Here is a 21,041-nt window from a genome sequence, read left to right on the forward strand (position 1 = left end):
TTCAACATAAAAAGAAAATTTTCCAAAAAAATAAAGCATACTTTTGTAATATTTTCATTTGATTGATTCAAATCATCCAGCTCTTACAGAGGTAGAGATCACAGTGTTCAAAATAAAAATGGAGTACATACAGCAAATAAACCAATGCACCATGCTTCTTTTTTAGAAAGATATAACAATATGGATTTAACTACTAGAAAGTGAATGAAGATAATAAGTACGTTCACACTTGTACAATTCAAAGATAAAAGCCCAGAGTGTAAAGTGAGTCCTAGAGTAGTAAATAAAATGAAATCACACTAGATTCATTTCTCTCATTGCAATTAATGGGTCTTACAGGTGGAATTTTAAGGATTGGAAAAAATCATTTTTTCAGGAAAAAGTCCAGGAAATAAATAATTCACATGTTTGAGCAAGTAATGATCAGGTGTGGCTAAATTGTTTGGAATAAACTGTTAAAATATGAGAAAATGTTTGACCTATTTGGGCCTCAAAATTTAGTTTCTACCTTTGAAGATGTGAAAAATAGCTTGTTGAAAAATAGCTTTGTCCGCATCAAGTGAAGCACTAGCACCTTGTTCTCTAATGTTGAGTTGTACATTTCATATTCGCATCTTCAAAGGTAGAAACTAAATTTTGAGGCCCAAATAGGTCAAACATTTTCTCATATTTTAACAGTTTATTCCAAACAACAACGTTTAGCTTCTTGCAATTTTTAAAGAAAGTTAAACGATTCAAATCTGAAAGAAGTGTTCTTTTTAGGACTGGGAAGGGAACACACCAAATATACCTCTGGAGAATCTATGTGGTGTAATTCAGAAAAGACCGAGAAAAATGGGCTGTATTACCAAATAATAAATTGATTTTTTCTGAAAATGACTTTTTGTCTATTAATTTGCACAAGAAAGAACTTTATGCGAGTTGCTGTACATTACCCTTACCGACTAATGTTAAATAACATTTTCGACTTAACAAAAAATACCACTGCATTTGTGACAAAATAGTAGTTATTTAAAAATTATCTTCTGGTACATTATTTTCTTAATCGCATATCAAAATGCAGTTAACTATTTTAATTTAAAAAATAACTGTGTCCGACTATAATACTTGAAAAAAGTATCTCTTGAAAAATAGGTAGCAACTGAAAAAACTGTTCCACGGCTGAGAAAAAACACTAACTGTCTGATTTATATGGCATTTTCAGAACTACTTTTATAAAAATACGACCAGCCATGTGTTCTGTTGTTAATACGAAGTGAGTTATTGAGCTTCAAACTGGCTAACCAACATATAATACAAATACGAGTAAAACAGAACCCAACAAGAGAGTGGTGGCTGGGATCCAATGGCATTAAAAGATAGCAAGTTACATTTAAATGCTATACTTTCCTTCTATTTAATTAAGGTAGAAATTCATTCACTGACTTGTAAAATGGTTTTGATCCTAAATGTTTGGAATAATAGGAAATTTACTATGTAGATATTTCTTACTTTGCAAAAGTGTCAACATTACTGGAATAAAGGTTCCAAAGAAAAATTAGCTTCCTTGAAACTAGTATTCTAAACACTTCAAAAAATCCCTTTGTCATTACTACTAATCATTACAAATATTTGTTCACTCAAAATTACAGTAGTTAATTTACATAATAAAAAAGAATGTAAAGTTTTACTGTTAAAAAATAATTGTAGAAATTAACGAGTATCATATGAATAAAAAGTGCATAAAATTTCAAACATTATAAATGTCTGTTTTATAACATTGCATAATATTTTAAACATTATAAATGTCTGTTTTAAACATGAAACAGCTATAAGAATATATCTATTAGTTTCTAATGGTTTTTAAATTTTCTGTGACTTTAACAACGATAATACAATACAATATTATAATGGTAACAGTATTAAAAATTCAATTGAAAAAAGTATATATACACACACATGTATATAAATACATATATATGACTTAAGAAGTCTACTACTTGTAACATCATGCAGGACCAACAGAAAGAATAACTACACAGTAACACAAACAAACTATGCAGTCTGAAATACTAAAATAGAAACAGTAAATCTAATAAATAACAAATAATATTAGCTAATATATCTAAATTGTTTAAAAAATATGACAAACTTATTTTCAAAAAGAACATTTATATCATATAATTCTATATATCTTTTAATTTATTAAATAAAAGAAATTTATTCTATTATTAATAACAATGTTTTATATATAATTAGCTAAACAGTACTTTATACAATTTATAAGAAGTATATCTAGTCAACATTAATAATACTAGTTAATTTAACACATATTACAGTCATTCTTTGCTTTTACGTCCATTTTTTCCAACTTTCTTGGGCTTAGGTGGCAACCGATAAAAGTTTCTATTGATCAATATTTTTCCTGATGCCACTTTAAGTACCTTCTAACCGGTTAACAATTACACATGAAGTTTAATACACTGGAAGATATAAATAAAAATCTGACTGAAATAAGTCATTATTATGAGAGCATGTTGTCAAGTTTTCATTAAAGAATATATAAGAAAACAATAACATTTTTACAAGGCAAAAAAAGGAACAAGAAAAGATGTGAATTTTTGGAAACATTTTATCAAAAATTTACCAAGATTCTAAAAATACTGCATTCTAAATAAAAGAGAAAACATTTAACAAAAAATAATTACAATATGACAATCCAAGATAATAATCGGAAAATTATAACTAAATCATTTAGAAAATATAAATATCAAAGAGATTGGGTACTTTAAAATTTCATTAAAGAATAATAAAAATTAATACTAAACATAGCTGCCATTAAATAAATTACAAAAACACACATAAAACAACTATAAAAACGAATTGATCATTTTTTGAATTTTTTAAATGTTATATGTAAAATAAATTATACATTATAATGAAATTTCAATTTTAGTGTTATTTTCAGAAAATAAAATTTTTAAATAATTTCTTTTTATTTAAAAAAAAAAAAATGGATTACCACTTGATGAAGATATATTTATGAAACCGCTTTAGTGAAAGAAAACTTAAACCTAAAATTGCACTAAATTTTTATACAACTAAAAGTCACACAATTCTTAAAAATAAAAATACAGATAACATAATAAAATATTTAAACAAAATGGTTTGGTTTTTATTACCAAAGTTAAAATGTTTTTTAAAAAGATAATAACCTTACCTTTGATTTTACGTATAACTTGATTTAATTAATGCTTCAAAATGAGATTTAATTTTTTTGAATATTTAAATTATTCATTACCAGTTTTAAAGCTAAAATATGAAGAAAATAACACAAATAACCAATCAATTGAAAAATATTATTTAAAAAATGAATGTTAAAAAAATGAATTAATTCTTTATTATCAGGGAATATTAGAGAAATTGTATTACTTATTATTGCAACTGTTATACGCATTGTAAATTCATATAAAAACTATTATTCTTATGTATTCTAAGAATAATTGTTAAGATAAAATAACAAAGAATTTAAAAAAAAACAACATAAAATTTAATTTTGATTATGTTATCTTTTATCATCTACAGTGAATTAGCCCTGACAGGATATTTTGGAAATAAATACTGCAATTTAATTTTTAATTATTTGATATAATTTTTTTAATCATTTTGTGTACATTAACCTAAGTTAAGACACAAAACCAGTAGACACAATCGTGGTCCAAGTGTAGATGCCGACTTCTAACCAGTGCGAGGAATAAATCGAAAGTCTTATGATGATATACAGAATCTGATTAAAAGAGTGAAAGGTGAGGAAAATTTCCATTGGAATGTTGTGTAGGAGAGTGAATCAGATGGTAAAGAGTGGATCAACCAAGAAATTATGGAATGATTGGCGAGAGGAAGAGGAAGAAGTACAAGAACCAACAAACAGATAATGAAGCTAAACAATACAAAATAAGAAACAATAAATAGGAAGTGCAAAAAAGCAAAAGAATCATATTTGCGTAACTGAAAAGAGGTAGACCACCTGCTGAAGGATAGGAAGTTTGAAGAGGCCTACAAAGTAATTAAAAAGGAGAGATTTTGTTTGATCAGGAAGATATACACAGAAGAGATGGAAAAAATATATTGGCGAGCTATATATGGAAAAGAGATGAAAGCAGAATCAATAGAGGAGGAAACTGAAGTGGAAGAAGAGGAAAAAGATGAAACCAATTTGAGAGAAGAATCTGACTCTACTATTAAGAATTGAGTGGGAAAAGCCCCAGGAATTGATGACAACCCTGCAGTGCTAATCAAGGCCACTAGAGAAAAACTAACAGCCCTCTGTAATCTTTTTGAGATAAGAATTAGATTTTTGAGACATATGAAACAGGATTTGTCAGAAGATTTTGAGAGATGTGTGATGGACCTGATACCAAAGAAAGCAAATGCGATGAAACGTGAAAACTTCCGCACAAGAAGTCTAATTTCTCACGCATCCAAAATCTTAATATCTATACTATTATAAAAAATAGACAAGACACATGGTCATGATTGAAGATCAGTTTGGCTTCAGAAAAGGAAGATGTGCACAAGAAGCTATATTAGCACTAAGATTATTAATAAATTAATAATTATTTATATATTAATTTACATGGTCGCGCATATAGAAGTGCACAGAACTGAATGGTGAGACTCTTCTCCAACAGACTAACCAATTTAAATACCTAGACAGTACAATTATGCCAAATGGGAGAAGTTCCAAGGAAATAAAAATGAGAATTGTGCAAGCAAGCAGGAAGAAACACTTGTTTTATACTACCAATATAAATTTGGATGTAAGGAAACAGCTTCTAAAAATGTACATATAGAATATAGTTCTATATAGTAGCAAAAGTTGGACCATCAGAACTGTGGATAGAAGGAAGCTGGAGGCCTTTGAAATATGTTGCTACAGGCCAATGGTTAAGATCAAGTGGACTGACAAGAGTTACAAATAATTCCGTACTTAGCTGGATTAATGAAGAATGCACTCACAAAGAGAAAAGATGCACTAATTGCCAAACACTATGACAATGGGCTGGGCTGCTTCAAATTATTGTTGAGGGATGTGAATTGTGAAACCTATGTCGAGCTCAAGAGAACGCTCATGATAGAGGAGTTTGGAGACTTACTGCCAACCAATCATAGGATTGAATACCAAAGAGAGAGAAAGAGATCTTTTTAAAACAGATGCTGTAAAACTTACTAAATATTATTCTTCTTTAAGGAAAAAAGCAGTAAATTATCAAAAAATAGAAATAATAGAAAATCGAAAGAACTATATTAGTACATAATTTTTTTTTATTAGTAGAAACGTTTTTTACAAAAGCATAAACAATTTTTTTTTTTTTTAGTTTTAATTGCTCTATGTAATTTGATAGATTGTGCCAGCTGAAATTTAGAACCACACAGCAAAGCAAATTATTTTTTTTAGAAACATTTTTCATGCTCTTTTATCAAAATATTGATATTTATCATAAATCTGTATTTTAATAAAATAATCTACAAAAATTACAATATTTTTGTAGATTACCTGTACAATGTGTACAGATATGTATTGCATATGTATGTATATCCATCTTGATATCAGCATTATTTTTTCTATCTAACTTTTAAGTCCTGTTTAGGCCAGGTGACTGGACATCTACAACCAATGAGACTCTTTCATAAAATTTAATTACAACTCTTGATCATAAAAGCACACTACTAGAAAATAAAACATTTTCTCTAGCAGGGCTGAAATCAAAAGTTTAGTAAAATCATTAACCAATTGATAATTGATTGTAAAGTTTGTATATAAGTTATTTTCATCTAACTTCAGTAAACACCAGCTTATTGAATCTTATAATTATTAACAGTAAAATTTAAATGTATACCAACAAACTAGAAATTACATCCAGTATGACATGTTTAGATAAATAAACAATAACTCCTATGCCAAATTAACACAGATAAAACAATAATAAAATTAAAAATCTATCAAACAGCCAGAGTAACTGCAAATATTCCAATCTATAAGTAATTTTATCAGTTTATTAAATTTAAGATTTACTACTACATAAAAGATACATAAATGCATGCGACACTCATGTACAAAAGGATTTATTATGAAAAAGCATTTATCATTTAGAAATTGGCACAATAAAATTTATTTTTTTAATTAAAAAAAAATTTATGATTATAAAAACTTGACATTTCTTTTAAACAAATTTCAAAATTTTAAACCTCTATTTTTTAAATATATTGTACGTAAGGAAATAAATATGTAAACTTCAAACTGAAATCAAACCAAATATACAGAATATTTCATTATAAACAGTGCGTGTACATAAATTCACCTTTCAATAACAGCAAAAATTTTTTAAATTAAAAAAAATATAGAGCTATAACTAAACCAGAATTCTGTAAATTAGCATTAAAATGAAACAGGTTGATTTTTGAATTCTTCATTGCTTGTACACAGATACATTAAGTAAGTGTCATTTAAAGAGTGCGATTCATTGGATCAAGATTTTCTGATGGAGGAATTAAAGATTATATTAAAGGAAGCAAAAAATTAAGGCCCTGGGGTAGATCGCATCCTGTATGAATTTTACAAGAATGCTCCCAATATTTTTTTCAAAAATTTTTACTTTTTTAATAAAATATACAAGCTGGAGACAGTTACAGAAAGTTAAAAAATTTTCATTATTTGTCCACTTCATAAGAAAAGGGAGGTTGATATAGTCAAAAATTAGAGATGTATCTTTTTTATGAACACGATTGTTAAACTTTATATAAGGTTGTTGTTAAAAAGGATTATTAATTGGTTTCAAGAAAACATTATTTTAAACAAGTTCCAGGGCTGGCTTCTTGATGTAATGTTCTACTGTTGCCAAAATTTTTGTTTTGTTCTCAATCGTTGAATTAAAGCTCAAAGAAGAAAGACAAGGATTTTAGTTTTTTATAGATTTTCCCCTTACATTTGATTCAACCAAGGCTCTTGTTTTTTTCAACTATCATGTTTAATATTGTTAACTAAAATAATAAATATTTTTGATAGATGGATAGATCAAGTTGAGAAGTCACCAGTTTACTTTTCAAGCAAGCTTTGAGGTGAACTGAAAGCCCTGCAGGATGGTGGGGCATGGTCGATGGGGTCACGATGCTCAACAATGAGTAAAACAACTGATAAGAAAGAGTTGTTAGAAATAGAGTAGTATAAATGACCCTTGTTTTGATAAAAGATCTTAAACAGATGCTTACAAGTAGGATATCATTAATAAAAACAATTAGATTAAAAAAAACAAGTGAATTTTTTTAATGGTATTTTGCAGAAAAAAACAAGACAGTATTTTTAATTAATTAAAGTAAACAAAATGCATATTTATCGAAGTTGATAAAGAAGGACCCCTTACGATTATCAGATAATAAAAATTCTAGGCTGAAGAATTTTTATTAATTCTTCAATTATGTTATTAGGCGTTCCATTATTTCCAAAAAGAAAAAATATATCATGAATTTTGACAACTTAAGCATAGTTACTATACTGTCCTATGTCCTAGGTCTTTTGGTCATATATTTTTTTTTATTGGATACATGTAGTTGTTCGGAGTCAACTTATCATGCTATAGATAATCATATGATTTCTCCAAAAATATTTTATGTTTTCTAGCAGTTAGAGAAGGATTGTAATTATAATGTTAATTTACCATCTGTTAACTAATGTCTACCATAAAATTTTATAATTTGTTGATCTGAAGTATTCATAGGTATCTTCGTGTACCAAAGCCAGTTAATAAGCGTGCATTAAATACACAGAAAAGATTTTGATACAAACACAAAAAATATGTAGATATTATTAAATTAAATTAGACTTAAAAAGAAACTTGCTTTATAAATTTTCAACAGAGTTCAATTTTATAACAAAAATTAATTAATAAGTCCTTTAGCATAACTGAGTCTTTGAAACAAACAAATATTTTAATAAAAAAAGGAAATATACATAAAATGCATAAAAAATACTGGAAAATCAAAATTAAGAGAAAAAAAACATTTTACATACAAATGAAATCATTATGTTAAATAAATATTAAAATCTAAAAAAATAAATATTTATTAAGTAATATTTATCTAAAATAAATATTACAAAAATAATAAAATTTTTTACATATAATTTTATATATCTTTATAATTTTTTATATATAAAAATTAACAAGTGAAATTATTTTAAAATATTTATATTTCATTTAAAACAATCCATGTAAAACTAACATAAGAGAACACAAATCATTCAACTTGTCTTTATAAATAAAACAAAGTAATGTGTTATAAAGAAAAATACTAAAAAAAATATTGTATAAATACATAGAAAAACCACTAAATCTGTAGAAATAAATATATATATATATATATAAACTGTTATACTTATAAACTGTTTCCTATAATTATAGCTCGCAATAATGTTAAAATAATAACGCATTCATATTGATACTTGCTGTCAGGCCCAATTATATTTATAAATGCACACACATGAAACATAAAGTTATAGAAAAAACTAATAATATTAGTAAAAAATTATGAACATAAATTTGTAATAGCCTTATAAAACTTCAATTAAATGAGAACTGGTGTACTATAGTGATTATAAAATATAGATGGTATCATTGATACATATCTGGAAGCAGAACTAAAATATGACTTGCAATGAAAGTTGAAAGATAATAAATACAAATTATACTTCTTTTATAAAAAAAAAACTGATTTGTACATTCCTTTACAAACTAGTAATGGACAATTTTAACTGAAATTGGCCTTTATAATGTTTGGCAGCAATAATTAACTTCACGATTAGATTCGTTAAAGCTGAACATTCTAAGCTTATCGCTTGCTTTACTATGAGCTAATACAAGTTATAGTGCGGATTAATTAATTTTGATTGTCAGAAAATAATTTAGATGCTTTTCCAGATTGAGGGAAAGAGGAAAGATATACACATTATTTAAGAGTCCGTTAAACTGACCTTTTTAAATATAGGAGTAAGGTTTATTTAAATTAATAAAAATGTAATTGCATGTTTTTGTAAAGTTTTAATTGCAAGTTTTGCATGTTTTTTATCATACATTTTTTTTCATTACAACTCAATCAACTTGTAACATGTTATACCTTCAAAAGGTCATAGTCAGCTGATTTCATTGTTCCTTGAGAAATTTGAACGGTGGACAATCAGATGTTTTGATTCGAATCCACTTGTAACACAATCATTTCTAAGAAATCTTCAATTTGAAATCACAGTAATATATATGGTGTTTGCAATGCTATGATAGGCAGTTCAAAGAAATAGTTGCTTAAAGTGTAATGACAGGCGATAAAGTATGATTTATGCAACTGGATATTTAAACTAAACAGATGGGTTTTGTAATCTTTTTAGGGCAGGCACCATATAAACAATAATACAACCGAAATGATCACTGAAAAAGAAGCTACATAATCACCTTTGTAAGATCTTTTCAAGGAGAACAATTTCTATATTTTAAAGTGAAAAATGATTATATAATTACTAAGAAGAAAAGAAATGGAAAACAAATGTGTTAAGTACTATAAATAGTGTGTCGTACACAACATAATCATTTATGTAAAAAAAAACAAAAAAAAATAAAGTTTAAGAAATTGCATCATTATTTCTACACAATTTGAGAAAAATACTATGTTTATAATTAATAATTTTATTCACCAGTGTGTATTTTAGAAAAACATTCTTAAAAAAATAAGAGCAACATACTTCTTATAAACGATTAAAGAAACAAATGCATTATACAAGCATCCATGTAAAAATAAAACGGTTGTAAACAATTAAGTTACAACGATGATAAAAAATGTAACAGGTAACAGATAATTCCCAAATTATTGTGCCCTGATTACTTAGCAGGCAATCAGGAGACCCTAAATAATTAATACACATTACAATAGATAACAAAAAAAATTATGAAAGGTAACATATTTACAACTAAAAAGTAACAATAAATTAAGGCTCTTTTCTAGGGAAATTTCACTGGAAATAATAGAAATCATAGTTACCTGCTAAAAATCTAAAAAAAAAAAAACAAGCAGATCTTATTCATTGATAAGTTTTTATACAAAATATTATTGAAAACAAATTTTAAGATAATTATTATCTTAAGGAGATGTGAGGTTAAAAATTTGAAACCTATGATAATTCCTCGGCTAACATAGCTGTAATAAATATTTAATCTTCATCGATGGGAAAACTGAAACTTGAAACAGGGTGACAACCAAACCACCTTACATATTTTCCTTCTGCTCCCGGTTTGACTAGACTTTTTAAATAAAATTCCTTTTCACTAAATCATAAGCATTCTCAAATACGTAGAAATCAATCATCTTCTACTGCTTTCTCATTCTACTGCTTCTTCTACTGCTTTCTGATTAACTTGTTCTACAAAGTTCTATCTGATAAATTCCTCCAGAAAACAGTGCTTTTAAAAATAATAATCTCATAAAACAAAATTTGATGGATTAAACAAAACAGATGGATTATAAAAACAGAAAACAAAGTATATCCATAGAAATAATATACACTGATAAATTTTATGTTTACAGTCGATCATTTTAATACTAACACCAAAAACATCCATATTCATACATGCATTCTTACATTCAAACAAAGAGCAATATTAATGATCTTATTTTCAGTAATATATTTATTTTATAAATTAATCTAGGCCTATAATTAAATTTTTAATTACACTCTAGCACCATAAATATTTTCTATAAGACAGAAACTATATTTAAAAATAAATATCTTGGTTTTATATATGTAAACGGTATCGATACATAGTACGCTTATAATTTAAAATAAATGCATATTATAATATTTAACATTAAAAAATGCAAAAGAGCTAGATGAAATTACTAAGGCTGCTAATACATGAATCGCACATAAAGGCCAGGGACTAGGAGTGATTAGGACATGCCACTCGATGACATTTCTTGCTTGCCTGTATAAAATAATAGAGCAGTCATAAGCAAACTGTAGTCACAGAATGTATATGGATAAAGAAAACAAGTCGTTATGCTCAAACAATAATTTTAAATAGATAACTAATAAAGCAGTCTGATAAAAAAAAAACTTTTTTAAATTAGTTACTTCTAATTTAATTTTAATCCACTGTCTATTTTCTAAATAAATTTTTATAAACTCTACAAATGAGTTAAAAATTCTAAATTTAAAGATATAATGAAATAACAGATAAATCTATATTTAAAACTAGTGGAAAAAAATTAAATAAAAAGTTTAATCTGTAGAACAAGATTTAATACAAACTCTTTAAGACAGAAATTTCTAATCAAGAAGTACACAACACTTTCCTACATGTTTTTCAAAACTTTTTTGATGTAAACATTGTTCTACAGTATAATGGACCTCCCTTTCAGAAATAAAAGAAAAAGCATCAAATGATGCTAACAGAATACAAACAACATGACTAATATGCAAATCTCTGTTGCATATTAGACAAAAATAACCCTGCAATCCAGTTATGTTCAAAGCACATTTTGACGTGGGTGAATAACTCGGATCCTAACCAGAATCAGCCGAGCAGATTAAACACATGTTAAATTGCTTTTTACTTAAGTATACTATAACTGCTCTTGACTGCTAGTTCAACCACCAGGTGGTCATTTCAATTACTGAAATAGTCCATGTATTACTCTAATAACACAATCGATATAAAAAAAATTATTACACAACATACTCTACAAATTCCTAAGTTTTTAAATAAAATAAATTATAATTAATGAATATAAATGGTAAATAATATTACTGTTAGAATAATTTACAGCATTTTTTCATAAATCAGGCATTTTTTATATTTTAATGAAACATAATACAATAATTAATGCAATACGATTTTTATCACTAATAATTTATACTTGATAACTAATTAAACTACAGGATAATGGAATTATATTAAATTTATGTGTATACATCAAATCCCACCATTAATATGTATATATATAATTTTCAAGGAATATTAAACATAAAAATAATTTAAATATGAAATTCTATTTAAATATTAAAAATTTTAATAATAAAATATTTCAGTAGTATGAAAATTGATTAATATTAAGCAAATTGTAATATATACATTTACATATTTTTATTTGTTTCATAAAACAAATATAACATTAACATTAACTAATTCTAGATTAATGCTTAAAAAAATTTTATATCAAATACCACCAAACTAATGTAACATATATAAAATACGAAGCACTTTTCATGTACATAAATACTATCCATAAAATACAATAGTCCATGAGGTAAGTAAAATAAAACCTTTAATTAGATATATTTAAATGTTGTTTTTTTATTTAAATTAAATCAGGCCACAGAAAGTCTATGTGATAATTTTTTTTTTAAATGTCTCTTAACTCAACTAACTAACTGTTCTAGCAGATGAAAATATTATTTTTATTTTAGTAGATACACAGGAACTTATCTGATTTTTTTAAATACTTAAATTAGATTTAATTTGCAACAACTGTAAGTAGTATTTAATAAATAAATTAAAATAATCTATCACATTTAAAGTTTCCATCACATTTTTTCATTTCTGATATCATATTCCATACAATGATGTTTAGGTAATCCTTAAAAATAAATGATTAATACATTAGTAATGGTAGGTGATTTCATATTACACCGTACAAAATACACTTTTCCTTCCAGAATCTATAAAATATTAATATAATATTTATATATTATAATATATAGCCTACATATACTGCAATATCAATCCTGGAACACAAGTAACAACTCACAGGACTAAGTTTTCATTTTTAATGTTTGGAAGGAAATTACCACCACCTTATCAACTGTACTGGACTGGTATGTAGCCGTGTGTTTTTACATGAAAAATGCTTTATAAATTATTTTTATGAAAAATTAGCTTTGCTTGCCAACATTACAATTACAAATACTCCATCTAAATAAGCATTCAGTGACAGATGGAAGGAAAAAGGCCTCAGGCAAGACGTAGACTCCAAAAGAAGGGTTTTACACCATTAGCCACTCTAATATAGAATGGAATGCAAAAGAGAAGTTTGAGATTATATTTAAGAAAATTTGTATATGGAAAATTACTAGTAAATCCCTCCTTGTTTTCCCAGTAGTGTGACTTCATTGAAAAACTCCACCCTTGGGAATGGGAAAACAGAAAACCTTTATCATAGTATATGGTACCCAATTCCCTTTTTTCATGTTTATAATATACATTTTGAATAACATTTCAGCAACTTTTGAGCATCTCACATTGATTTGTGGAAATATTCACATCGATTAAAAACCTTATCAGTACTACATACATGATTATATTTGAATATAGTATTCAGTTTCAGTAATGGTTAGACAGAGATGTGAGCAGGAATATCATATGAGATTCATCAGCTGCAATTAGCTAAGCAAGTAAAGTAAGCACACATATATATTCTTTTTTAAATTCTTAAATAAATGCTATTTTACTATACTTTTCTTGCACTTCAATAAGCTAGAAATTCATATAAATCAGTTATAAATACAAAAAGAAGATTGCTATTGCTATGTAAGATAAATAGTAGCTGGTAGATTAAAAAGTTTATTTTGTAATGGCTTGTTGAGCTAGTAATTCATAACAATTGTATTTTAGCAGATACATCTTATTTAAATTTAATAATAGGAGTATTTCAATGTGTATAACATTAGAGTTTTTATATATGCACAAATAACTTTCATAAATAAAGAATATATTAAAAAATATTTCAAGTTAATTATATAAATCTTTTTTTTTGAGCATTTACTAAGGTTCTACAAATCTGCCATTGTATTAATCACTACAATAAGTATTACATTATTATTCTACACAAAATTTCTATTAGGCCATTCGCTATTATTCTTACAAAGAATTTGAAATACATGGTTTTTCAAATTAATTCAATAATACAATATAATGTAAGTCTCTAGTATATTTAAAACATATAATCGATCACCTTTTTGTTTTAATAATTAACATAGTATTGCTGGTAATTGACTGTATGAACTAAAATATATGTTAATTGTTAAATAATAAACAAACATTTCATCCGTTCAATATGATATGATAAATACTTCTGAGTATATAAAAGTATTTTAAAAATTATAAAAGCATTTTACTTTGTATTCAAGTAAAATAGGTTGGGTAAAAAGTGATGTACAGGCAGTGTTTTGAAACAAAAGTTCATTGGTAAAAGAGGTAAGTAAAACAGACTAAAACTTAATAGAATTTACCATCAGTCTTGTCATACATGGAGTGCCAGTCGGAGATGTCGGTAATAACATAGAAGAGTCTGTGTAATGTCAGCAATCTAATGTATCACCTACTCCACCACCATGAATGTTGTCTGAGCTTAACGATGATGTAACATTACTGCTGTTCTGGGGTGAAACTGCAGTTCCCCTACTGGCGATAACTTCATTTTTCCTTTCCTAGGTAAATAAAATATCAATCGATAGAATGACAAAATCTTTCTTTTAAATAGAGTAAATTAACTATATTTTTGTATAATAGGGTTCTAATTAAAAATAAATCTGTATTATGGTGGGTTTTTAATTTTTGTCTGCCATATTAGTTCAAACTTAAGTTTTTTTAAATAAGGTGGACATATGACATGATTTCAATTTAAAATTTCTCAAGAAATACAATCCTGAATTTTTGTTTACAATATTTATTTTAGAATTTTAAATGTTTTCAATTGTAAATTACTAATGAAATAAATTTTGAAATCATAATTTTAAACTGAAATCATATGTCATATGTACGCCTTCCTATTTAAAAAAAATTGTTTGATTCAATGCGGCGAACAAGAATTATAAAACAGATCCCAATAGCTATCGTCCTATCTCCTTGACGTGCGCTATGGGAAAAATATTCGAAAAATTGATTAATAATAGACTCGTTTGTATTTTGGAAAAAGAAAACCTGATATCACCATATCAAACAGGTTTTCGTCAATATCATTCTACCACTGATCAAATGATTAACTTAGAGAACGTTATATATAACAGCTTTATTACAAGGAAACATTGTGTCGGAGTCTTCTTTGATCTTCAATATGACCTGGCGTCATGGTATAATGCTCCAGATACATGAATGGGGCATTCGTGGCAAACTGCCAATCTTATTGAGCAACTATATGAATGACCATACTTTCCAAGTACGTGTCAACAGTGAATATTCATCTATAAAAATCTTGGAAAATGGCATACCACAGGGTTCGCCGTTGAGCGGTACCTTGTTTATGATCGCCATTAATAAATTGATATTAGCCATTCCAGTAGAAATCAGCAAAAGCGTCTATGTTGATGATTTGGCAATTATGTATGCCAGCAACAAGACTGCTATGGTGAAATACAAATTGCAACGAGCGATAAACGTTCTAAATAAAGTTGCGAGGAATAATGGATTCCAATTTTCACCAGAAAAAATGTGCTGTGTACACTTCTGTAGGAAGAGAATTCCTCATCAAAGTCCTACGTTGACAATCGGCAATGATCCAATACAATATAAAGACAATGTGAGATTTTTAGGACTAGTATTGGATAAATCCCTTACATAGAGATTACACATACAGGACTTGAGTGTTAGATACAAAAAAGCCCTAAACATTATCAAATGTTTATCAAATATTAATTGGAGCTCAGATAAAGAGATATTGTTGAGACTATATAAGGCATTGGTTCAATCGAAACTAGACTACGGATGTATTGTATATTCATCCGCTAGGAAGTCGCATTTAAGAAAGTTAGACATAATTCATAATAGCGGAATTAGATATGGGACAGGGGCTTTCCGCACAAGTCCGGCGACAAGTCTAATGTCTGAAGCCAGAATAATGCCACTACATTATAGAAGAGAGATCCTTTTGTTAAGATATGCAGCAAACATATGGGCTTTTCCTGCCCATATAAATAATAAACTTTTCATGAATCATCCAATGGCTACAGTATATGAACGTCGTGCTACCTATTCCAGACCAGCTGGAATTAGGTACCACAAATTAAGAAGAAAATACAAAATTGCTATTCCAGATACAATAGCAATTTCCACAAGAGAAATACCGCCATGGCTTTTGCCAGCGGTAAATACAAGGTTGGATCTCTCTCAGGGAGAAATAAAAAAGAAGCCAGCAGTGATCATCCAACAGGAATTTTTGGCAACCGTCAGTAGTTACGAAGAACATATTAGAATTTATACTGACGGTTCTAAAACCGAACATGGTGTTGGATGCTCCATATATGTAAATGGAGAAGCCCATTGTTGGAAACTGCCAGATATGGCCAGTGTTTATACAGTAGAACTTACTGCCATTCAGCAAGCTCTTCGCTTCACAGAACATTATTGCGAAGAGAGAGTGCTAATTTGCTCCGATTCTCTAAGTGCACTTGTTGCAATTCGGAACAAAAACATTAAGGATGTCCTAATTTTAAACATCCTGTCTATTTTATACGTTTTAAATCAACGAGGACAGCGATGCGTATTTGTATGGACTCCAGGGCATGCTGGTATTACAGGTAATGAGAGCGCAGACGAAGCTGCCAGAAAAGCAACAGTCTGCGATGATTTGGATGCATTTCCTGTAAGAGTGGCAGATGTTAAAAACTGTCTAACTAACGTAGTTAAAAACAAGTGGAATACTGAATGGAGGAGTTTAAATACAAAATTAAACTCAGTTAAAACTTATCCATATAAATGGAAAAGCAAAATATAAATGTGAAGTTGACTCGCCGAGAACAAGTAGCTGTGACACGCGATTAACAAATTCATATTTGTTAACCGGCAAAGAGAGATCAATGTGCGGTGTTTGTAATAAAACACTGACAGTCAAGCATCTAATAGAAGAGTGTACCATATATGAGGACCTCAGAAAGAGGTTCCGTCTTAGAAATGATATTACTGCTGATCTGCATAATGGAAATGAAGAAAAGATAGTTGCATTTTTACACGCCAGTGGACTTCTTAGAAGTCTGTAAAAGTGAAAAATTTAAAGCTGTGATGAAGAGTCTCTAAGAGGTAGTTTCATTTATTTATATGTGGGAGTCTCGAAGCGTGGTACTTATAGTGACAGGAGGTACACCCCTCTTGCCTAGGCCACCCTGGCCCGTTTGCATTCAAGAGCAGTGAGTCGGGATGTGTCTGATGATGGCATGGGGGACCCTCAAGGGTGGACTGAGTGCGCGAGGGCTATGGGTAACTGCAATGGATGCCTGTAGCCTGTTTATAAGGAGTCAACTGAATCCTGGCGCGACTAATATACTGCTTCACGGCGGTTCTTGTCGCCCCGAGGGTGCTAAATTAACAACTAAACGAGACGGGTATAAGAAAATAAATGGAATGGTATGGTATTGCTTTTATAGTTTTTACTTTTATCTTCTTTGAGAATTTTATCTCAAATTTTAATATCGGGGCCCTTTACACCCCGTAAGTGTTGTGTTTGTCCTTGTCTTTTGTGTCTTAAAGTTTTGTGTAGTTTGTGCTTTTAAATAAAATGCAAGGGCCCTTTACACCCTTACATATGACGATCCTGATGGTGATACTAATTTCTTTCTAAGAACGTGACGAGGGCTAATGACCTTAGTCGATGTCCGTAAAAAACTAAAAAAAAAAAGAATTATAAACCCACCAATAATGCAGATTTTTTTAAAACTATATAGAACTCCATTCCTTTCTGCCTACAAATATCTCTCAAATATGCAATATAAAGCTGTTTTCATACTTAAATTTCACCCAATTTATAATATATTCTCAGTACACCACACATACCTTTAAAAGGTATTAATATTTCTGAAAATACCACAAATTATTAATTATTATTAAATATATACTAAAAATATAATTTTTTATTTCCAACACATTCTATAAAAAAAATTAAATTTAAAAAATGGCCAAGCAACGAATAAAATATTTTATAGATCAATTCAAATGGTTTGATCCAAATGTTAACCAGATATTTCAAGCTTACAACTCTGCACTTAATTTACATTCTAAATCTTTTTTTTCAACTTCAGACTGTATGACTCATATTGATACACAAATGCTGAAATGACTTACATGTTCTTTTATTACCCAGTATTCTAAAAGAAATAAGGTTCTAGCAATGCACAGAATAAAATGTTTTATAAAAATTAAATTTCAATTTAGCAACATTAGACAAAAATAATATTATTATTATTATTGTAGTAGTAGTGGTTGTAATTATACTAATAAAAATGTTATATCAAAACTACACTAATAGAAATGTTATATCAAAACTTACAATAGTTCTTAAACTAATATGAATCAGGAGGGTTGATAGTTCAATTTCTTCTGAATAACCATTTTTCAAAGGCACACTTCTATAACCAGTTCTTAAAGCAATAACCTGGAAATAACAGTTATAATTAAATAACTTCAATAATGTAAAAAAAAATCTGTCCATATTTTTATAATCATTTATTTCAGTCCACAAACTTTTTATCTAAATACAATTTTTAAAACTTTCTTTAGCTTCTATAATAAACAAATTTCATTTATCTAATTTAACAATTTCACCCATATCTCGGCTGTTATAAACTGATTTGAACAAATAAGGTGTCACTTTGTAATTAAAAGGTTTATCATTTTTTGTTAAGTACCTCCAGGACACCTGTACATTGCCCCACAGCAAACGTGTTAAATCCTATTATAAACACACACATACATGCATATTTTTATAATCATTTATTTCAGTCCACAAACTTTTTATCTAAATACAATTTTTAAAACTTTCTTTAGCTTCTATAATAAACAAATTTCATTTATCTAATTTAACAATTTCACCCATATCTCGGCTGTTATAAACTGATTTGAACAAATAAGGTGTCACTTTGTAATTAAAAGGTTTATCATTTTTTGTTAAGTACCTCCAGGACACCTGTACATTGCCCCACAGCAAACGTGTTAAATCCTATTATAAACACACACACATACATGCATATGCAAGGTGTGATAATCAAAAGGTATCAGACCTTGGCTCAAAAACAAAAAATACTTACCTGTTTTTTATTATCCACGGTCAGATACTTTTTGATCACACCTTGTATATATAAATAGACTATCCACATATATATTGTAAAAAAATTTCACAACTAATAATTGGAGAGATAAATCTACATAAAGAATCGCTAAAGAATTAATAAAAATGAATCATTTTTACAGGGTATGTTGCTTGTCCTATAAAATTTGAGTCTCCAAACATATCTTCATCTTGTACAACAAATCTTAATAAGGCCAATTGGGGATTCAATACTTCAAAATCACAGACATCATTCCATATAGGATTTAATCCATTATCACCTGCAAAAAAAAAAAAATTAATCTAAAATTACCATACAATGTAATGTAAGCAAAAAATTGTCACAGTGTCAAAAGTGGAAAATTTGATAACTCTTATAATTATAATGAGGGACAAAAATTACAAACAAGTGTACAAATGTTGCATCATTTTCACAAAAAGTTATTTTAATTTGTACAAAAAGAAAAAACATTTCTACCACGTATACACTACAAACAAAGGTTGTAAATGATAATAAAAAAAACCGACTAACAATAAAATAATCAGGTTTTGATGAATCAACAAATAATTCAAGCATTACATCTCAAACTATTCTGGTATCTGATAATATATTTTCATTTCACGTTAAAAAGATCTCCGATTATAGTTTTTCTAATCGGTTTTTATGCATAACCACCGATCTATCCCCATATGGTAGATTTCCCCCTTTTCATCCTCCACTCCTTCCTCTGTGTCTTGTTGGTATGTAGGACATGCACAAGCCAAATTATACCGTAAAAGAAAGAAACTGAAAAGAGGATGAAATAAGTATTTATGGATCCTTAACTTACAAGTTTAACTAACATATACAGTTTTACTCACTAAGGTTCTGTTGAGTCCTAATGAATAAATTCAACAGCTGGTAGGTATCAAAACCTTTGTTTTACTATGACCATTTTTTTTGGATTCGTAAATAATTTCCTTATTATTAACAGTACGTTTAGACAGATGTTGCAAACAAGCATAAAAAAATAAAAAATCTAATTTTCTAAGAACTACAAATCAAACTTTATCGGCAGATTATTTAAGATTACATTAAAACTCAACACACAATGATTTACTGATTTAAAAAAAGATGTACTAACAAACAGTCTTTGTAGTTAATTTAGTTCCCTGATCATAATCTGCACCAAGTACTTCAACTTCTACAAAAGGACTAGCTGTGCCTCGTCCAGATCGAGAAAGATGGCGTGCACCAATTATTCTGATAGAGACTGACAACGATTCGACTCCAAACAACGTACTAGGATCAGATGGGTCATAATCATGTCGGAACATTACATCAGGGCGCAGAATATATCCACAACCACCATTAATACGAAATTTACTCTGATTCAGCTGCATAGGCTTATCTAGAGAAAAAAAAACACAGAAAAGAGATTAATGTATCGCAAAAGACCTTGATGCAAAATTTTGACTGAAATCAACATTTTTTAAATGATTCAATATTTTAATCTGTTTTTTTTTAAGTTTTAATAAACACAATGTTGAATTTTATGAATGTAGTTCTGCACAGAAAAATTTTATATAAAAAGGATAATTAGAGTAGATTATCTTTCTGCTTTATATCTTTCAATTTGCCAATGTTTAGATAACTTAACAAGCGGAAGAGTAATACTGTAAAAAAATATCACCAACTATAGAAATAAAAATAATAAAACTATAGTAGATAGAGAGAGAACATGCACTTTGTGTAATAAATCTGCACCTAGCCCAACATATCACAGCAGTATGAAGCAGGTAAATATTTAGTAATCATATGCTATACAAATGTAAAATGTACAAAGAATTCAGAAACATGTTCAAAAATTAGTTGTTAGTTTTTAAGGAAATAAGAATACACAATGGCCCTTGATTTACGTAAAATTCCCTTTTAGGAGTACATGCCATAATGT

General features: G+C 28.1%; 1 protein-coding gene across 3 annotated transcripts in view; it reads right to left on the bottom strand.

Moving 5' to 3' along the window:
- Window positions 1–11,385: 11,385 nt before the first annotated feature.
- Window positions 11,386–21,041, bottom strand: part of sl (small wing phospholipase C gamma 1) — a 70,692-nt gene continuing 61,036 nt past the window's right edge. For all 3 annotated transcript variants that reach the window (XM_075373236.1, XM_075373237.1, XM_075373238.1), the window contains exons 20-23: window positions 20,232–20,498; window positions 19,249–19,388; window positions 18,331–18,435; window positions 11,386–14,503 (exon numbers count right to left, since the gene is read on the bottom strand). In XM_075373236.1, the coding sequence (XP_075229351.1) occupies window positions 14,375–14,503; window positions 18,331–18,435; window positions 19,249–19,388; window positions 20,232–20,498 (641 nt within the window). In that variant the 3' untranslated portion in view covers window positions 11,386–14,374. The remainder of the gene's footprint in view (window positions 14,504–18,330; window positions 18,436–19,248; window positions 19,389–20,231; window positions 20,499–21,041) is intronic.

Source organism: Lycorma delicatula, chromosome 8 (genome assembly GCF_047948215.1).
Source record: "Lycorma delicatula isolate Av1 chromosome 8, ASM4794821v1, whole genome shotgun sequence".
Lineage (NCBI taxonomy): Eukaryota > Metazoa > Arthropoda > Insecta > Hemiptera > Fulgoridae > Lycorma > Lycorma delicatula.